The sequence below is a fragment of the Gallus gallus genome, chromosome Z (assembly GCF_016699485.2).
Source record: "Gallus gallus isolate bGalGal1 chromosome Z, bGalGal1.mat.broiler.GRCg7b, whole genome shotgun sequence".
Lineage (NCBI taxonomy): Eukaryota > Metazoa > Chordata > Aves > Galliformes > Phasianidae > Gallus > Gallus gallus.
Genome location: NC_052572.1, coordinates 4,380,055 through 4,397,185, shown reverse-complemented (window position 1 = coordinate 4,397,185; position 17,131 = coordinate 4,380,055). Strand labels below are relative to the sequence as shown.

The 17,131-nt window shown below is 35.5% G+C and overlaps 1 protein-coding gene across 6 annotated transcripts in view; it reads left to right on the top strand.

The window, feature by feature from the left end:
* Positions 1–17,131, top strand: part of PIK3C3 (phosphatidylinositol 3-kinase catalytic subunit type 3) — a 69,437-nt gene that overhangs the window by 4,043 nt on the left and 48,263 nt on the right. For 4 of the 6 annotated variants that reach the window (XR_003072332.3, XM_003642902.6, XM_004949049.5 and 1 more), the window contains exons 4-11: positions 542–671; positions 5,240–5,326; positions 6,702–6,797; positions 13,650–13,721; positions 14,159–14,248; positions 14,843–14,947; positions 15,407–15,499; positions 16,106–16,291. Coding sequence is in view for 5 of the 6 variants with exons in the window: in XM_003642902.6 (XP_003642950.2) it covers positions 542–671; positions 5,240–5,326; positions 6,702–6,797; positions 13,650–13,721; positions 14,159–14,248; positions 14,843–14,947; positions 15,407–15,499; positions 16,106–16,291 (859 nt within the window). In the remaining variant the exon portion in view is untranslated. The remainder of the gene's footprint in view (positions 1–541; positions 672–5,239; positions 5,327–6,701; positions 6,798–13,649; positions 13,722–14,158; positions 14,249–14,842; positions 14,948–15,406; positions 15,500–16,105; positions 16,292–17,131) is intronic. The other 2 variants (XM_040656095.2, XM_004949050.5) reach the window with 1 other exon arrangement.

Sequence of the window (17,131 nt, the reverse complement as noted above, 5' to 3'; positions counted from 1 at the left end):
AGTTCTGCTCGCTGCACAGTTTCAATTACCAATTCAATTTCAGGCATAGATGGAGAAAATGGTATGGTGAAAGTTGTGGGCTTTTTTCAGTTGAGAAAACTGCTTTTATCAGTTGACCTTCACATGAAGCTTATGCCGTTTTTTAGTTAATTTTTTTGTCAGGCAGATCTAAAGTCAATACTGTAATTTGCAAGTCCAGAGGAATTTTTCTGCTTCATTACAAATAATAAAAAAGTATGAAGGTCAAGCTCTCTTCTCAGTTCATGTTTGTACCACCCCATTGACTTCGGGAATTATCCATTTTTCTTCCATTTGCCAAGTACGTTATCTCAGATTTGTTTCTTCTAAACCTCATGTGCCAGTGAAAATGAAGGCCAGGCAAGGCATAAAGCTCTAGGCACTTCTGCAGTTAGTTATGTTGTGCATGGCATTGTGTGTTTGTAGGTTTAGCAAAAGGAAATTGTTCATTTTCTTGCAGCTGCTTCTGTACTTCGATTCCTGATTTCAATTTACTGAAACAATACTGCATTTTTCCCTGTAGTATGTTTCGTCAAGGAATGCATGATTTGAAAGTCTGGCCCAATGTGGAAGCTGATGGCTCGGAACCTACCAGAACTCCTGGGAGAACCAGCAGCACAGTCTCTGAAGATCAAATGAGCCGCTTGGCAAAGGTAATGGAATACCAACCTTTAAGATGTGCATGGAAAGCTTGCACTATCGTTGCAGTGGAATGAAGAGAGGTTTTAATGAAGACAAACTTTCAATGGTGTTTTTTCACATGAAAATTATCTGCCTTTAGTTGCTTTGATAAGTCAGAGAATTTACTCCGACTTACTAAAATAAACAAATAAACTTGTTTGCCACACGTATGTTCCTTGAAATAGGCCATGAATACCTATGGTGGTATAAGAAACTTTTAATGTATCTGACATTCTGTTATAGCAGCTTAAAATCCTAATTCTTTGTAAAGAATGAAAATACAAATGTAACTTGATGATGCTTGGAGCCTAAACTCTTACCTAGTTCAGGTGGAATAGCTCCTAAGAGCAGCTTGTGAAGGCAAGTCAAGTTTCCTTCCCTCTGGCCATCCTTTGGAATGGAAGACTGCCTGATGTAGCGTTCAAAAATGTATGCCTTGCCTATGCATTAGAAAGAGTTTTAGTAGACCTACAAAAACTAACTAGTTTAGCTTTAACTTTAGATCATGTGTGGCTGTTGATATGAATATTTTTTCCTCCTAGCTAGTTGGCAGACTGTATTTTTGCCGTTAATACTACTTCTGGAATTCAGTAGACTTTAGTTCTTGAACTGCTTAAGTAGCTGATCACAGTCTTCAGATGAGCTTTACTAAGCTTCCAAGATATCTCAGCTCTTTATCAGCATACTTTCATCTTAATTTTGGTTGCCTAGTTTTCGTCTTCACCTTTTTTAAAGCTCTGTGAGAAAGAAACATCCAGTTCTGTAAATATGTTCATTCTTCAGGTAGAGATTAATAATAGTAATAAACTAACTTACATTTACGGTCTATTTTAGTCTATATCACCTTGAATTTATAATGCAGAACTCATTATAAATATTTTCAGAGTTGTAGGAAGTAGGTTGCTGTAAACGTTCAAGGATAGCTTTGAACCACAAGAACTTTGTGATGCAAAGGAACAGCTTTTTCAGGAAGGTATAGAAGTGATATACTTGCATAACTAAATAATGATTTTTGTTGAGAGTTCAAAGTAACAGCTAGTGTTTTGAATAACATTCTAAAGAAAACAGGGTTTGTGTTTGAAAAGAGTAAGAGTAGGAGAAGATCTTAAGGTTTTGATAAATTTCACAGGCACAAACTTAAATTTCTCTTGTGTATGGGTAATTGCATATTCTTGTTCTGCTTAAATGTATCTGTGCAAAGCTTTCTGCAAGCCTTGTCTTTTGTGGCAGTGGAGTAAAACCCCTGTGGGGACAGAGGCTCTGTAAACAGCCCATACCGATCAGGACTTTTTTTTAATAGTTTATTACATGGATATGTGATGTAGCTAGTGGGTCTCTGAGAAAGATATTAGTGTAGGTCTTCATTTTCATGTTTGTTGTGCAGAAGTGACCGTACCATACCAAACCAAAGTTTCTGGGTAGTGTCTGCAAGAGCTTTCATTTGCACAGCTGTTTCCATAGCAGAAGAGATGCTTGTGATGTGTCATTCCTAAGTAGTTGTTGTTTTAATATAATCTGCTTCAGTTCTTTCTCTTACCTGCTCATCAGTTACTAAATGCCAGCTGTTGATGCCATGTAGGAAGGTATATTAAATGTACTTAAGAATAGTAGGACAAATTAAATACAAGATGAGATTGCTTGAATTTTTTTGCGCTTGATTACTTTTTGGGGGTGGTTTTTCATGTTTATCTATTGGAAAGACTTATGATTTGTAACTGTGTCATGGTACTTCTTAACGGCTGATACCAGATGCCAAATAGTCCTACAGATAGTAGTAAATAACTAGAGAAGAGCTTGGTTAAGGATGTTTTCTCTATCTAGAAGCTAACTTCTTTTTCCTTATTCTTGATATCCCTCTGAATTTTGTATGTATCTGTGGATGGCGTTTGTTATTATAGGAAATTAATCTTTTGTGTGTGATAGATTATTTTATTCCACATAACCAAAAGTTACTCCAAGTTCTTTTTGATCCATTAATTTCCTTTACTCCTTCTGCTAGATGAAAGAAATTATCTAATTATGACAGTGAGATAGCATTTAAAGAGATACATCTTATTTAGTAGCAGAAGATTAATATCTCTTTCTTTGAAGATACTCTCATTTTAAACTTTAAGTATTAATTTAAGAGAGAAGTTCTTCAAGTATATATTCACCTACAGATCTTCAGAGTCTTGCATGCTGGCATAGCTCCATGATGTTTTGACTTATTTTTTTCTTGTTGAAAGAAATTTGTGAAGATTTGAGGCTAATACTTTTCCAGTAAAACACAGAGAATTACTTATTTCCCTAGCACAGTGAAACTAAAAATTGACAAAGCTATTTAAATATATATATATATATATATATATATATATATATTGTCTTTTTAGCCAAGGTTTTGGCAAGTGCTATCATAAGCCTATGTGAGTGCTGGACGTGTATGTGTGATATTCAGAAGTGCTGGTATAGGGTGATTAAAAATGGAGCTACATTGGGTAAGAAGAGTACTTTTGTTAGTTAAGGGGGAAAAATGAATGTAATTTAGAAGTGGTTGCAATGAGGGATGTGTAAGTGCAAGGAACTTCATTAGTTGAGGATGAGTAGAAATTTTTTGTGAAGCAGATAGGACATTTACAAAGGCATTAAATGATGATATCCAGCCTGCCTCAAATAATCTGGGTTGCATGCTGTTGATTCTCTTCCAATGGAACATATTATGAAATATTATGAAATACATATTATATTATGAAATGTATATATGAGTCAAAGGCAAGTTTTGTATCAAACTTTGAGTACAGTTCTGGTACACAATGCCATCATGTCAAGAATCAAGGCTAACCCATTCTGGAGCAGGACAAATGGACTGAATGAATAACCTCCTGAGAGTTCTCCTCTTGCCTGATTTTTTCTGTGGTTCTGTAAGCTTCACTGACTTCTAAGGAAAGTATATTTTAAAAATTACTGCTTTCCTGGACAAGGGAGAGCAATGGATATCTTGACTTTAGCAAGTCCTTTGATACATTGTTTTGTAACAAATTATTGTAGTAGAAACTAAATAGACAGAGAGGTGAAAGGAAAGCTGGCAGAAATGTCAGGAGCAGAGGTTTAACAGTAGCAGCATGAAATCTAACCAGATGCCAGCCATCAACAGTGTGCTGTAGAGAACAGTTCTGGTCCCAGTGCTTTTTAACATGTCCTTGATGACATGGGTGTTGTGCCTGAGTACATCTTCTGCAGATTCAGAGGTAATACAAAGCTCCCAAGCAGATGATAGACTGGATGGTTATGTTATTGTTCAGAGGGGCCTTAGCAGGCTGGAGGAATAAGCCTATGGTAAACTAATTAAGTGTGTACTGGTTGATGCATGCTGTAAAGGAACTTTGGAGAGGCTTCGAAAATGTTTTACGAGGTCTTCTGCCTTTGCAGTGAAGCAGGGCTGCAGCAGTGTCCTGGGCCATATTAGGCAGCAGTGGTAGCAGGTGAAGGGATTGTGGCACTGATGAGATGTATCTGAAGTGCAGAGTCCAGTTATGGCCTTCCAGTGAGAAAAAGAGATGACTGTACTGGGGTGAGTCCAGTGAAGGACTGCAAGGATAAGTTGGGGCTTTGAGCATCTATCATTCAAGGTGGGCTTAAGAACTATGTTGTTTAGGGAAAAGAAGGCACAAGCAACTGACACATACAGACTCCTTACAGGAGGAAGGAAAGACAAAGCCAGACTTTGGGTGCAAATTGAAACACAGGAAGTTCCATTTAAATATGTGAGAAACTTTTTGCTGTGAGGATGATCAAAAATAGGAACACATTGCTGAGAGAGATTGTGAAGTCTGTCTTTGTTGATGTTTATAACCTGACTATACAATGTCTTGTGCAACCTGCAGTCAGTTACCCTGCTTTGAGACTGTACAATTTCTAGAGTCCTTCCAACCATGCTCTTTAGCTCTAAGTATATGAAAGTTTGAAGAATCTGAAGATTTTGGTAGGTGAGAATGTTCTTTGAGAGGCAAGGAAGTGGAGTACTGGTGAGTAGGTGGGTAGAGTGGCAGCTTCCTTGTACCTTGGGAAATAGCAACTAAACAGAGAGACTTCTCCCTTTCTTCACCTTTCTAGGCTTTCTGGATTACGGGTTTCAGATGCCTAAAAAGAAAGGGAGAACAAACTCTGTATCTTCACTGACATTAATTTCTAAATCTCAGTTTGTGAACTTGCTTTTGTGGAACTAGCAAAGGCACAGTTCATTCAGCTTGGAATGAAATACCTTTATTTTGTTTGATTTGGTAAGTTACACTATATGAAAACGACTCAAAAAATAGTGTTTCTGTTATGTGACTGCTTGCAAAACAGGTTCCTATTTTTTAACGTTTGATGTGTTTAAAGATCTCATGCTTGTAACGTGCTTTTGTCTTTGCCATGATTTTTTGAGATATTAGTATTATGTCATGGCTTAGCTGCTTACAAAGATCTACTGTATGCCCAAGCATTTCATGTATTAATGCCTCTGCAAAATCGATATTCTTGTTGTTACTTGTTAAAAATTAAGTTGTTGTGTTTGTCTCTGCAGCTCACGAAGTCTCATCGACAAGGTCACATGGTGAAAGTGGACTGGCTGGACAGACTGACCTTTAGAGAAATAGAAATGATCAATGAGGTAGGTCATTTTACATCAGAGTTATACTGTTTTGCCTTTTTTCTTTACATCTTGCTAATGTGGACTCCTCACTTAGGAGGCGAACTTGTCCTACTTTTCTTCAACTGATTTGATGATGTATATGATAAAAGAAAAAAGTAATTCTTTACACTTCTAATTTGAATGTGACTTGGGCAATTAATAAATAGAAAGCTATCTTAGTTGTCAATGTCAAGTGACTCATATTTATAAATGATTTGTGAGAGCTTGGGACACATGTTGATGGGTTTGGCTAACTTAATTCTAGGATTTAAGTTGTGATGGGAAACTTATTTGGCCATACAGGCTGTTCCTTGGCTTTTAACCTATTCAGCTTTATTGTTTTTGATTTTTCAGGTGTTGAGGAAAAATACTTTTAAGATTTGAATGAATTTAAAATACAGTCATGAACAAAATAGACCTCAAAATAACTCCAGCACCTGAATATGGTGTTAAGGCTCACTAAGTAAAGCCACTGATTATTCTCACCTTGCACAACAAAACTCCCTTGTTTTCTGTTTTGTGCTCTGAGAATTTGTCTTTCTTACAGTAAGTCCTTTAGTATTCAGATTCTTTTGTAATATATGTATATAACCATTTACTAGTCTTTCTGAGAATTCAACCCTTCCCACATTAGAAATGGATATTGTCTTGCTCTCTCTCTGTTATAATACATAAAATTCAGCATCCTTTATTCCTAGACCTGTGCCTTAAGTACAGAACTGCTTTGCCTGTGCAGGCAAGTCCAACTCAATATTGATACATTAAATAAGCTTGGGTTGCTTGCTGTTAAATGTTATAGTTTTTTGAAATCAAATACATGGTGAAGATTACATATAATTTCTTGCTTTCCCATCAAAATTTTAAAGTTCTAAACTTACTAAATAAAGATTTGAAAAATATATATATGAGCAATTCTTCCTCTGAAAGTGAATGAACAGTAGATCTAACCTTAGTCCAAGTTTTATTTGTTCCTCTCATTCTTTCATCTGAAACGTGACTTGTTTTCTTGGTTTTGACTGACATGCATAATTATGTATAACCATTAAAAAAAAAAAAAAAAAAAAGGTTATTCTTTGTTGCTTTTTTGCTGGCCTCTAGGTCCTCAATTGCAAGCCAGTGATGAAAACAATGTAATTTGTTTATTTCTGAATGTTCCTTGTGAAAGAGGGATGTAAAGAAGTAAGGATGTCAGGAAAAGTCTCAAATAGCGCTATGAAATGATGAACTGAATAATTGTTTCAACAGCTGATAATCTAATTAGTTATGGCATAAAGAAAGAGTAATTGCTGTGCTGAGAATGCTGAAGATTGATACTCTTTAATATGATACACATCTGTGGTGGTTCTCTTCTCAGAGGGAAAAACGAAGTTCTAATTTTATGTACCTGATGATTGAATTCCGTTGCGTCAAGAGTGATGATAAAGAATATGGAATAGTTTACTATGAAAAGGTACGTGCCTTGCAGACTTTATGGTTGTCTTTAAAAAGCAGTGTGTGTGCCTTAAATGGAATTTTTTTTCCACTGAGGTGAAATATTCTGCTGCAGGATAGCAGCAGGCATCTGTCAGTGGCAGCTGTTTATGTACATACAAATGATATGGTATAGATGCAGTGAGATTACAGAAGTCAATCATTCATGCAACAGTTGAAGATTACAGGATTTTCTAAGTGTGAGTGATTAAAAACTTTTTGATTTATTGTTCCTTCAGTCATCCAGTGGTACTTTCAGTGTAGCTGTAGGTAAAATTGTCTCTCATCAAGAAGAGATGTACCTGTGTTGATTGGTAATTTTATAAAAGATAAGTTATTAAAAACTTGGCACAGGTGCTCTGCTTGTGAATCTTTCCTTGCAAATGAACAAGTAAGTTTACACTTCATTGCTGAAAATGTTTTGAAAGTAAATTTAGCAGAAAACTTCTGGATTGAAATATCTTTAATCTTTTCTTTCCGTTTACAAAGCAGATCTCCAATGTAGTATCTAATGTTGGTGACTATATTATATCATTCTTGCAAAGAAAAGTTATACATAGGAATACATACCAAGATATCATTCTCAAAACAGTATTCCTGAATACTCTCAGTTTAAGTAGAGAAATTATTCAATGTCGTTAATTTCTTGCTTTTCAGTTTTTTTATTCTGAAATATCCAGAAAAATAATATCTTCAAAAGTAGATGTTTAAAAAGATCAAGACATAAGATCATAGTGAGACACTTAAGGAGTGACATCAGCATTGTGAGTTCAGATTTAGGGGAACAAAGGATTGACCGTGAGTCTAATAGGAAGCATTGGCCTACTGCTCCAAGGTCTGGAACATCTCCCCTATGAGCATGGGCTGAGAGAGCTGGTGCTCTTCAGCCTTGAGAGGAGAAGGCTCTGAAGGGACCTTTAGTGGCCTTCCAGTACCTGAAGCTGGGGAGGGACCTTTTAGAAAGGCATATAGTGACAGGATGAGAGGAAATAGCTGAAAAAACTGGAAGAGAGTAGACTCAGACTGGATATCGGGAAGAAGTTCTTTACTGTGAGGGTTGTGAGACACAGGTTACCTAGAGAGGCTGTGGGTGCCCCCTCCCTGGAAACAGTGACAGACTGGATGGGGCTGTGAGCAACCTGGTCGAGAGGAAGGTGTCCCTGCCTATAAAAGGGGGTTGGAGCTAGATAATCTTAAAGGTTCCTTCCAACCCAAACCCTTCTATGATTCTATGATTCTATTATTCTATTGTGGCTTTGGAAGACATTACCAACACTTTGATGGTTTTGTTCATTGCAGCCAGATCTACTGAAATAGAGAAAACAGTATTTCTTAAAATTTTCAGTATGTTTATATTCGTAAGAATTAAGAAAATTTCTGAGTAATGCATCTGTATGGGAAAGAGAAAGTGGAAAATAATAGACCGGAGTCCCAGTGAGATCAGAGGTACTAACTTTAAGCACGATCTATTCTGAGAATTAAAATAAATAATAATTTAAAATTCAATATAGAAAATGTTAATACAGTGGAAAATAGATGTAACAAAATTACTAATTGATCTGAAAAGCAGTATTGTAGTATATTTTGTACAATTTCTACAGAATTCTAGAACTAGCTGTTTTAGAGGGCCTTACTGTGACAAAAGTACATTACATTACAAATCATGACGAAAGGAGGATGTGTCAAACTCCTCCTTGAAACCAAATAGTTGTTTACTTATTCAGAAATCAAGGATTTTTTTTTTTTAATTATTATTATTATTATTTTCCTCTGGAGAGCACAATAGAACTGTAATCAAAACATTGAAACACTACTAAGAATTGTTCCTGCACTGGGTTAAAATCCTAAATCACGATGTTCAGTACTTATCATAGTTACAAAATAATAAGCATCGTTAACATACAGCTTTGGATTGTCTTGGCTTTTTTAGTTTTGTAGTTGAATGTGATGTTCCTAAAATTGGTTTCTCTCTGTACCTCCAGAAATGTACTGTTATAGATTATTTATATGTACTATTTTTTTTCAGTCATCATTATGATTTTACAGATATAAAAAGTGAGGGAAGAAGACTCAGACTTTAAATGTGCATCTGTTTCTTTGCCGATTTTTCTGAAGTATATTAGAAATGCATAGAACAAAATAGCTACAGATAGTCTGGTTTTTGGAAATGAAGTGATTGTATAGTAGTATATATCAAAGCTCAAACTGCAGTTATTTGTAGGAATTTGTTATTATGGAGTAGCTTTTCGACACGTTCTTGACCTTTTTTCTGACAGCAGTAGGAAACAGTACATAAATTAGTGCCTGCCTTCTCAGTTTTTTCATACCTTCAATTACAGCATATAGTATGCATATCCAATATATTGAAACTAGGTTCTGTTGTCACCTGTCTGTGACCGATAGGCAAAGTGGAGATTACTTGTCAGAGTTTTGTTGATAAATTTGTTTTCAGCTGTTTACAAAGAGCTACTCTGTTAAATAATCTCAATTCTTTCATCCTCTGCTTGACTCAACCTTCAATTACAATGGAGTAAATTAGCAGCGACTGTTCCCATGTTCTCTGTTAATTTTAAAACAACATTCATGATGGAAAGGTTAGGAGTCTGTTAGTAACAAGAGCATCACTTCTGATTCTCCATTTAGGCAAAATTCAGTGTGATTTTTCTGAGTGCCAATAACAACAGGGTTTTTCTTTAGTACATATAACCTTGTGGTGGTTTCAGGTGAAGCCTTTGTTTGAATAAATTGATTGCACTACAGCATGCAATTTAAAAAGAAGCTTTATTCTCAGTGAAAACCATTTTCATGGCTTGAAAGACAACGGTAGTATAGAGTAAGATTACTAGACCTTACCTATTGGTATTGTGAAAACTCATTACATTAGGATAATCAGGAGGGATATTTTGAAAGCATGCGCATGACCAAATTCAAGTGCTAATTTAGATTTGAGTCTCAGACACTGGTATGGTTTAATAAGTTTGTATGATAAGGGTAATAGTGATCCACATGATGTTCTCGAAGTATGACAAAGTTAGAGCCAAGTGCTAATCTAATTGAAAGGCATGGAAAACAGCTGACTTCCTTCACAGGAAGACTAATCGACAAAGTAGTCTGCTCTGGACGGTAACTTGGCCCATGTATGTTTTTGCAAAACTTGATTAAGTAGCAAGATTGAACTTATGGTTTAGGTTTATACCAGAGTTTTCCTGGTGCTTGAGCAGAACAGCTAGAACTCTTCAGTGTTATATAACTGAATTTGAGAAGAGGTGGTTAAAGATGTCGTTATAGGTCTTCAAGGATTTAAGATACACATCAGCAGTGCGTTACAAATAAAAACTAGTTTTGCATTTAGAAAACATTACAAACATTATGACATTAGTCACTGGTAAGTATGGTGCCTTTTGAAAATTCTGTTTTGTACGTACACAAACTTTAGTCAGTTGTACTTTGAATTCACATCCTTGTAAGTTGGTAATCACTGTCAGAGGCTTTTGATGGTGGAGCCCTATTTTTACAAGTCTAAAAGCTTTGTCAGGATTTACAGCTGCCTATTTTATCTTTAAGTTTTCAGAGAGGAAGATGTAGTGATATGAGCATTATTACTGCCCATCCCAGGAGAATCCACCTGGATCTCAATGTTGCAAATGCTTCAGCAGGAGTTTTGAACATCTGTTAGTTGCTAGTGTATACACCAAGTCAGGTTTTTCTACATTGTTTTGTGTGAAGGGTCCACACTAAGTGAGGTGTTATTTGTCACTGGGGTATTTTATTTCTTTATTACTTTACAAAAGCCGAATCAGATTGCAATCATTTTATGGTTTTGATTAGGAACATAACTGATGAGTTGATAGAACTTGATCTGTGATCATTTATCATCAAATTTGTTTATTTTTTGGATGGATTTTCCTGCCAAAACATCATAGAATCATAGAATTACTCAGGTTGGAAAGGACCTCAAAGATCATCAAGTCCAACCGCAGCCTAACTATAGTACCCTAGCTCTAACAACTCTCCACTAAATCATATCTCTGAGCACCACATCCAAACGGCTCTTAAATACATCCAGGGATGGTGACTCAACCACCTCCCTGGGGAGCCTATTCCAGTGCTTAAACACCCTTTCTGTAAAGAAGTGTTTCCTAACGTCCAACCTAAACTTGCCTTGGCGCAACTTGAGGCCATTTCCCCTTGTCTTGTCATCAGTCACCAGTGAGAAGAGACCTACCCTGCTCTCACTGTAAGTACCTTTCGGGTACTGGAAGAGAGTAATGAGGTCTCCCCTCAGCCTCCTCTTCCCCAGACAAAACAGCCCCAGCTCCCTCAGCCTTTCCTCATAGGGCTGATTTTCCAAGCCCTTCACTAACCTCGTTGCCCTTCTCTGGACCTGCTCCAGTACCTCCATGTCCTTCTTGTACTGTGGTGCCCAAAACTGAGCACAGTACTCAAGGTGAGGCTTCACCAGTGCTGAGTACAGGGGCATGACATCATTCATTAATATTTCATTGTTCTTAACTAATATCAGTCATGATCTGAAAGTTGCTCCCAGTGTGCTGACAGAAGTTTTAGTACAGTGGGAATGCTGATCTGTCAGTCTAGCTCCTACTGCATTCATCTGCTGTTATACTGATGCAGTAGTGCTTTGCTGTAATGAAACTACTTCAGAATTATTATTTACATACTATTTAGATAATGCTAAGTACATTATTTAGGGGATGTTCTTTTAAAACAAGCTGTAAACAGATGTCCTTATAAGTGTTTGTATGCATGCTTTTTAGAAAACTCATGGGAAGAATAATTCTGTTTATATTCTGGGACAGTCATCAGTCACAGCCAGATCTTGGATACACGTTACCTTTGACTAGAAGGGATGTGTATGTAGTTAATGCCATTACTTTTGAAATTCAAAAAGCTATAGGTCACTAATAAATGTGGAAGTGTCTTCTTGAATGTGCTTTTTTAATAGTCAGCAACGTAAGAATTTACATCGTTTTAAAAAGTATCTCCCTCAAAAGGGTGGTAGAAATATTAATTTTTATTCCTAGTTGGTGACAGTTAAGTAATTTCTCCCCTTGATACAAGCTACTCACTTCTCTGAAAGATAATTTTGAAAAAATATAAGATAAATAAAGAATTAGGTTACTGAGGGAGGTGTTGATATAGTGAAAAAAAATGTGTATTCTTATTTGAACTCACATGCCCATTTCTCTGGAAATGAAACTGAACCTACATCACCTAAAGTGCTTAGCTTTTAGATTCATATGTATTACACTCGAAAACACAGTGAAGCTTCATTCCTGTATAATGATATGATTTAATATTTGTGTGTAACATGTATATGCTTGTAATTTCTTCTGTGACATATATATATATATATGTGTGTATGTATGTATGTTAGTATACATCAAAACATAAACTATTCTGTGGGTGCACCTTTCAAGTAGACTACCAAACACACTGATTGTTAGTTTTTAGTTTTCTCAGCTAATGCTGCATATCTTTACCAGGTCTACCAGTACTTTCCTCTCCCTTTGCATCCCTGATGCCTCTGTAAATTGTGGAGAGGCAACACAGTACAGATATTTAAAAAAAAAAAAAAAAAAAAAAAAGTCTGATGAAAACAGTGGGAAGATTGATTGTTAGCAGTAGCCTTTTGATTAAACCCTCGGCTGAATTTTGAAATGTAAAACTATGGATTGTGATTCAGAAAATAATTTCAGTAGGTGTTTTTAGTCCCTGCTTATCTTTGAAAATGTGAATAAATGTTTGGTTCAGTCTTTGGAATTTCTGCCATTATTACATCTGTCCTGTTTGATCATTCTGACATAAGATATTTCTGTTAGGATTCATTATTGTAATCTGCTCCATGCTAAGTGAGAAGAAACTTACTGAAGTATGAAGTATTATTTATTATACTGAATTTATTTATTTATTTAGTCTTAAATATTCTGTAGGTCATGTCAATTAATGCTAGGTTCCACTTCCGTAGTGTTAAAAAAAAAAAAAAAAAAGGCAAAACTAAACTACTGGATGTTAGTTAAAATGCAAACTGAAAACAGAATTACTGCATTTGATGTAGTGGTGGTGGGCTTTATTTTTACCTTTTGATGAGTTCAAACAGAAAATATTTTGCTTCTCCTATGTTATTTATGGAGCAACAGATTTCCCTAAGTTAAACTGTGTGACTACGGTCATTCTGCCCCAGAACAGTGCAGCATGAACTTCCAGAAGAGACTATGATGTTACATGTGGAATCAACTCTAGATATACATATATATATATATATGTCTAAAGTTGATTTTAAAAGATTTTTATTTAATATTAAATAAATAATAATAATAATATTCAAGAAGATACATATATATGTATATGTGTGTATATATATATATATATCTTTTTAAATTTGACCACTTAAAGGAGCCTTTATTTTTGAACTGTTCTGAAATAATTTCTGCAATGTGGCTGCTGTTTATAGCAAAGAATTTGTTTTCTGTTGAAAATGTAGGTCCTGCTTTGTTTTATTTTCTTTCTTCCGGAGGATGTGTGTAACAGCATCAGCAAATTTTTCTACTCACCTGTATGCTATCATGGTGAAGAGTTGCCAAGATGTATTTCACTGAATGAACTCCAGTCTATATTGTGACTATGCTTATCATTAGGCAAGAAACAGATAAAAATATCTTTTCTCCTTCAGGCCCATCAAAACTGCAGGGTGTAGTTGCATCATTTTTTTCACTTAAATATGCTATATATTAATAGAAAACCAATTTGTTAATATGACATTACTTCAGTTTTCGAATTAGAAATATTAAATAAACTTTTAACTGTCTTTCAGGATGGTGATGAGTCATCCCCAGTTTTAACAAGTTCTGAAATTGTTAAGATTCCAGATCCACAAATGTCTATGGTAAGCAATATTCTGTGTAATACAGTCTGTAGCACAGTAGTTTTGCTGTGAGGTTTCCGAAGATGGAGATGAAAGCTTGTCTATATTCCTACCTGCAGTAGTGCACAGTCCTGTGGGAAAGACATATTTGACCAATTGAGAAGTATGTTGGTGTGATTTTTAGTACATTTTTATTGCTAATGCTAGATTTAAAATACGGCAACTTATTTAATGCTTATGATGATTTTCTTCCTTTCTATACTTAATGTACTTTCTTCTGAAATGGGGGAAAGCAGATTAGGGGTAGTGCTGGTAGAAGAGAGGGTGGGGATATTAGACAAGGAGGAGCTGAAGAAGACTAAGGAAGTTTTGAAGAAAGTGTAGTAACTCTTGGTCACTTCATCTGTTAAAATGTTTTTTTTTTCCCTACACTCTTTTGTATGTTGTTTTTCATGTAGACAGTGCCTAAGTACAGTTCTAGAAAAGATTTCCATTATTGTGGATGCCAATTCAGTGGGACTGGTATTGGCAGCTTTGGGAACCTTAATGTAAGTGGGCTTTTACTGGCAACACTGTTTGAGCACTGTGTAATCTAACACTGCAAGAGCAAGTCTGACAATGCTGAAAACTGCCTTGGCTGCTGAAATCTTGTTGACACCGTGGCTCTTATTGTGGCTCCTACTGTTGCTAACATGGTATTAACAGTGGGAAAACTTTTTGAGAATGTTTTTGTTGCATACAAAGCTTCATACTGCAAACATCCTACATATGTTTGAAAAGCAGCTAGCACGTTTGAGTGCTGTCTAAATCACGGGTGTGTTGACTGAAACACTTGCATTTTGCAGCAATTCACCAAAAGGCAAAATGGGGTTTGTATGTTGTGTGAAGTACAATAAATACATAAAAGAAATTCAAATCCTTACAGCCTTCCTCTCTTTTACGGGCTAAAAGTGCGTATTGTTGAAGGAGTATCTGGTAAAACAGCAGTGATAAAAAACAGTCCAGAAGATGCTGTATTTTTAGATGTGAATTTTAATTGTTGTATTATTCAACATACTGGTGAGTTTTTGCTAGATGGTTTCAGTAGTAAATTTCTCTAGAGCTTAAGTATTTATGCATATTGACTTACCCTCTGCATTTAGGAGAACTTAGTAGAAAGCAAACATCACAAGCTTGCTCGAAGTTTAAGAAGTGGACCTTCTGATCATGATCTGAAGCCTAATGCAGCTACTCGAGATCAGCTTAATGTAAGTTAATGATGTGATGGCTAAATTCAAAGTTATTTTAGGTTGTTCACTATTAATATGTGTTGACCATTTAAATAAAATGTTTAATTTCACTTTGAAGAATATCATTAATTAGGTGAGTCCAACTCAGAAAAAAGCAGAAATGCACTTACCTTTGTTATTTTATCTTTTAGGAAAAACGTATTACTTCTGTTTTGAAGGTTTAATAATGCATATTGTGCACATACCTTGATGTTGATGGTAGTCTTAACTGCTTATGTTTGCCTTCGTTGCTGGTTCCTTCAACCTTGTAACTAAGAAGCATCACCATGACAACATGAGAACTTTGTATTGTTGGAAACATTTTTTTTTCTGTTTTTGTGTCATCAGTCCTTTGTTTCATCACAGCATATTCTGTTAACTTAGTGGTTATACATGCTCATGTTTTTTAAACTGACTTTCTGACTATGTGTCTAATAGATCATTGTGAGTTATCCACCAACAAAACAGCTAACATACGAGGAACAGGATCTAGTTTGGAAATTCAGATATTACCTTACTAACCAGGAGAAGGTAAGCTCAAATATTTGAGTGTTATTTGTACGAAAAACATTTCATCTAGCACTGATTTTAGTGTTCTTCCCTTGCAGATACAGAATTTCAGTGTCTTAGTAGCTAATTAAGATGATTTTAACTTTTTCTAAAGTCACTGATTTTAAAAATTGAAGTCTCTCTAAATCATAGAATCTAGCTGTTATTGCAGAAGTTCATGTGTAAAGCCAGAATGACAGTTTAAAGTGCTAGTGGTGACATTTTTTTCATCAGTAGAGAGAAATGAATAGAAATAGCTTGTCCATCCCTTTTTAGTCAAGAGATCATACTATGTATTACCAGAATATATAGCGGCACACCGAAAAAACAGTGTATTAAATAAATATAAACCTAGTGGTGGCTACTTTTATGTATTGATGATGGTGGTAGAGCAGTAACCTTTGACTTCACTTTTTACTTAAAGATAGCTACAGATTTTCAAGACGTATTAAAACAATTCCATACTGCATTGTCACATGTCACTGAGTCTTCTCAGGACTGTGCTTACGTAATTATAGTTCAAATCTAGTTCTGTCTTAACATGAAACATGCATTTCTTAAATAGATTTCATTGATCTTTCTTTCCAGGCCTTGACAAAATTCTTAAAATGTGTTAACTGGGACCTACCACAGGAGGCAAAGCAAGCTCTGGAGCTACTGGGCAAGTGGAAACCAATGGATGTGGAGGACTCCTTAGAACTTCTGTCATCTCACTTCACAAATCCAACAGTTCGACGATATGCTGTTGCTAGACTTCAGCAGGCTGATGATGAGGTATTCCTTGTTCTGTCATCTTAGAACTTGGAGAACAGAGGATTTTTAGCAAGAATTTCTTACCTTCAGAGGCATCTAAGTAAATAATAGTGGTGGAAATGTTGTCGGGCTCTTTTTGGAAGGAAGTTCACAATATTGGTAATTGTATTAGTGTGAACAGTCAGTAGTCGTTCTTTTTTTTTTTTTTTGTCAAGTTGAAACACGTATACTCCCCTCAAACACATCATAAAGTTTGAATGTTAACATTCATAAAAGTATGCTAAACTAAAAGATTTCCAGCTGCCTTGTACATTAAAGCAGTACATCATCATATACTTTATGAAGAAAATGGGTAGATAAACATCTGTAGAAAAAAGGTGGTTCCAATTTTATACTGATTAGAACATGATGAGCTGTGAATCGTGAGTAGAGCCTACTTAATAAATGCTAATCAGTTTAAATTGTAATTATTTACATTCAACAGTAAAAAAAGAAAAAAAATAATACTGTGAATATACTACTGTAGATCTTGAATTCTTGGCAGTCAGTTGGGATAAAAATAAGGAATGCACTTTTCTCTGTTTTTAGAAAGCTCTTTTCAGTGGCCAAGGTCATACTGCTTTGTCTGTGAAGTGTACTTTTCAGACAACATCTGAATCCTACTCAGAAAATTGAATAGTAGAGGAAACAAATTATAAAGAGCTAGTGATTAAATTCTGTTTTTCAGTCATACATCAGATGCACTTATTCATTGCTAAGGACAAAAGAAAAAAAAACAAAACAAGAAAACTATACAGAAGAGAGGGTAAAGATTGTTTCTTGGTAATGTGGTCCAGATTTTGTTTCACTCGTAGAAGCTGT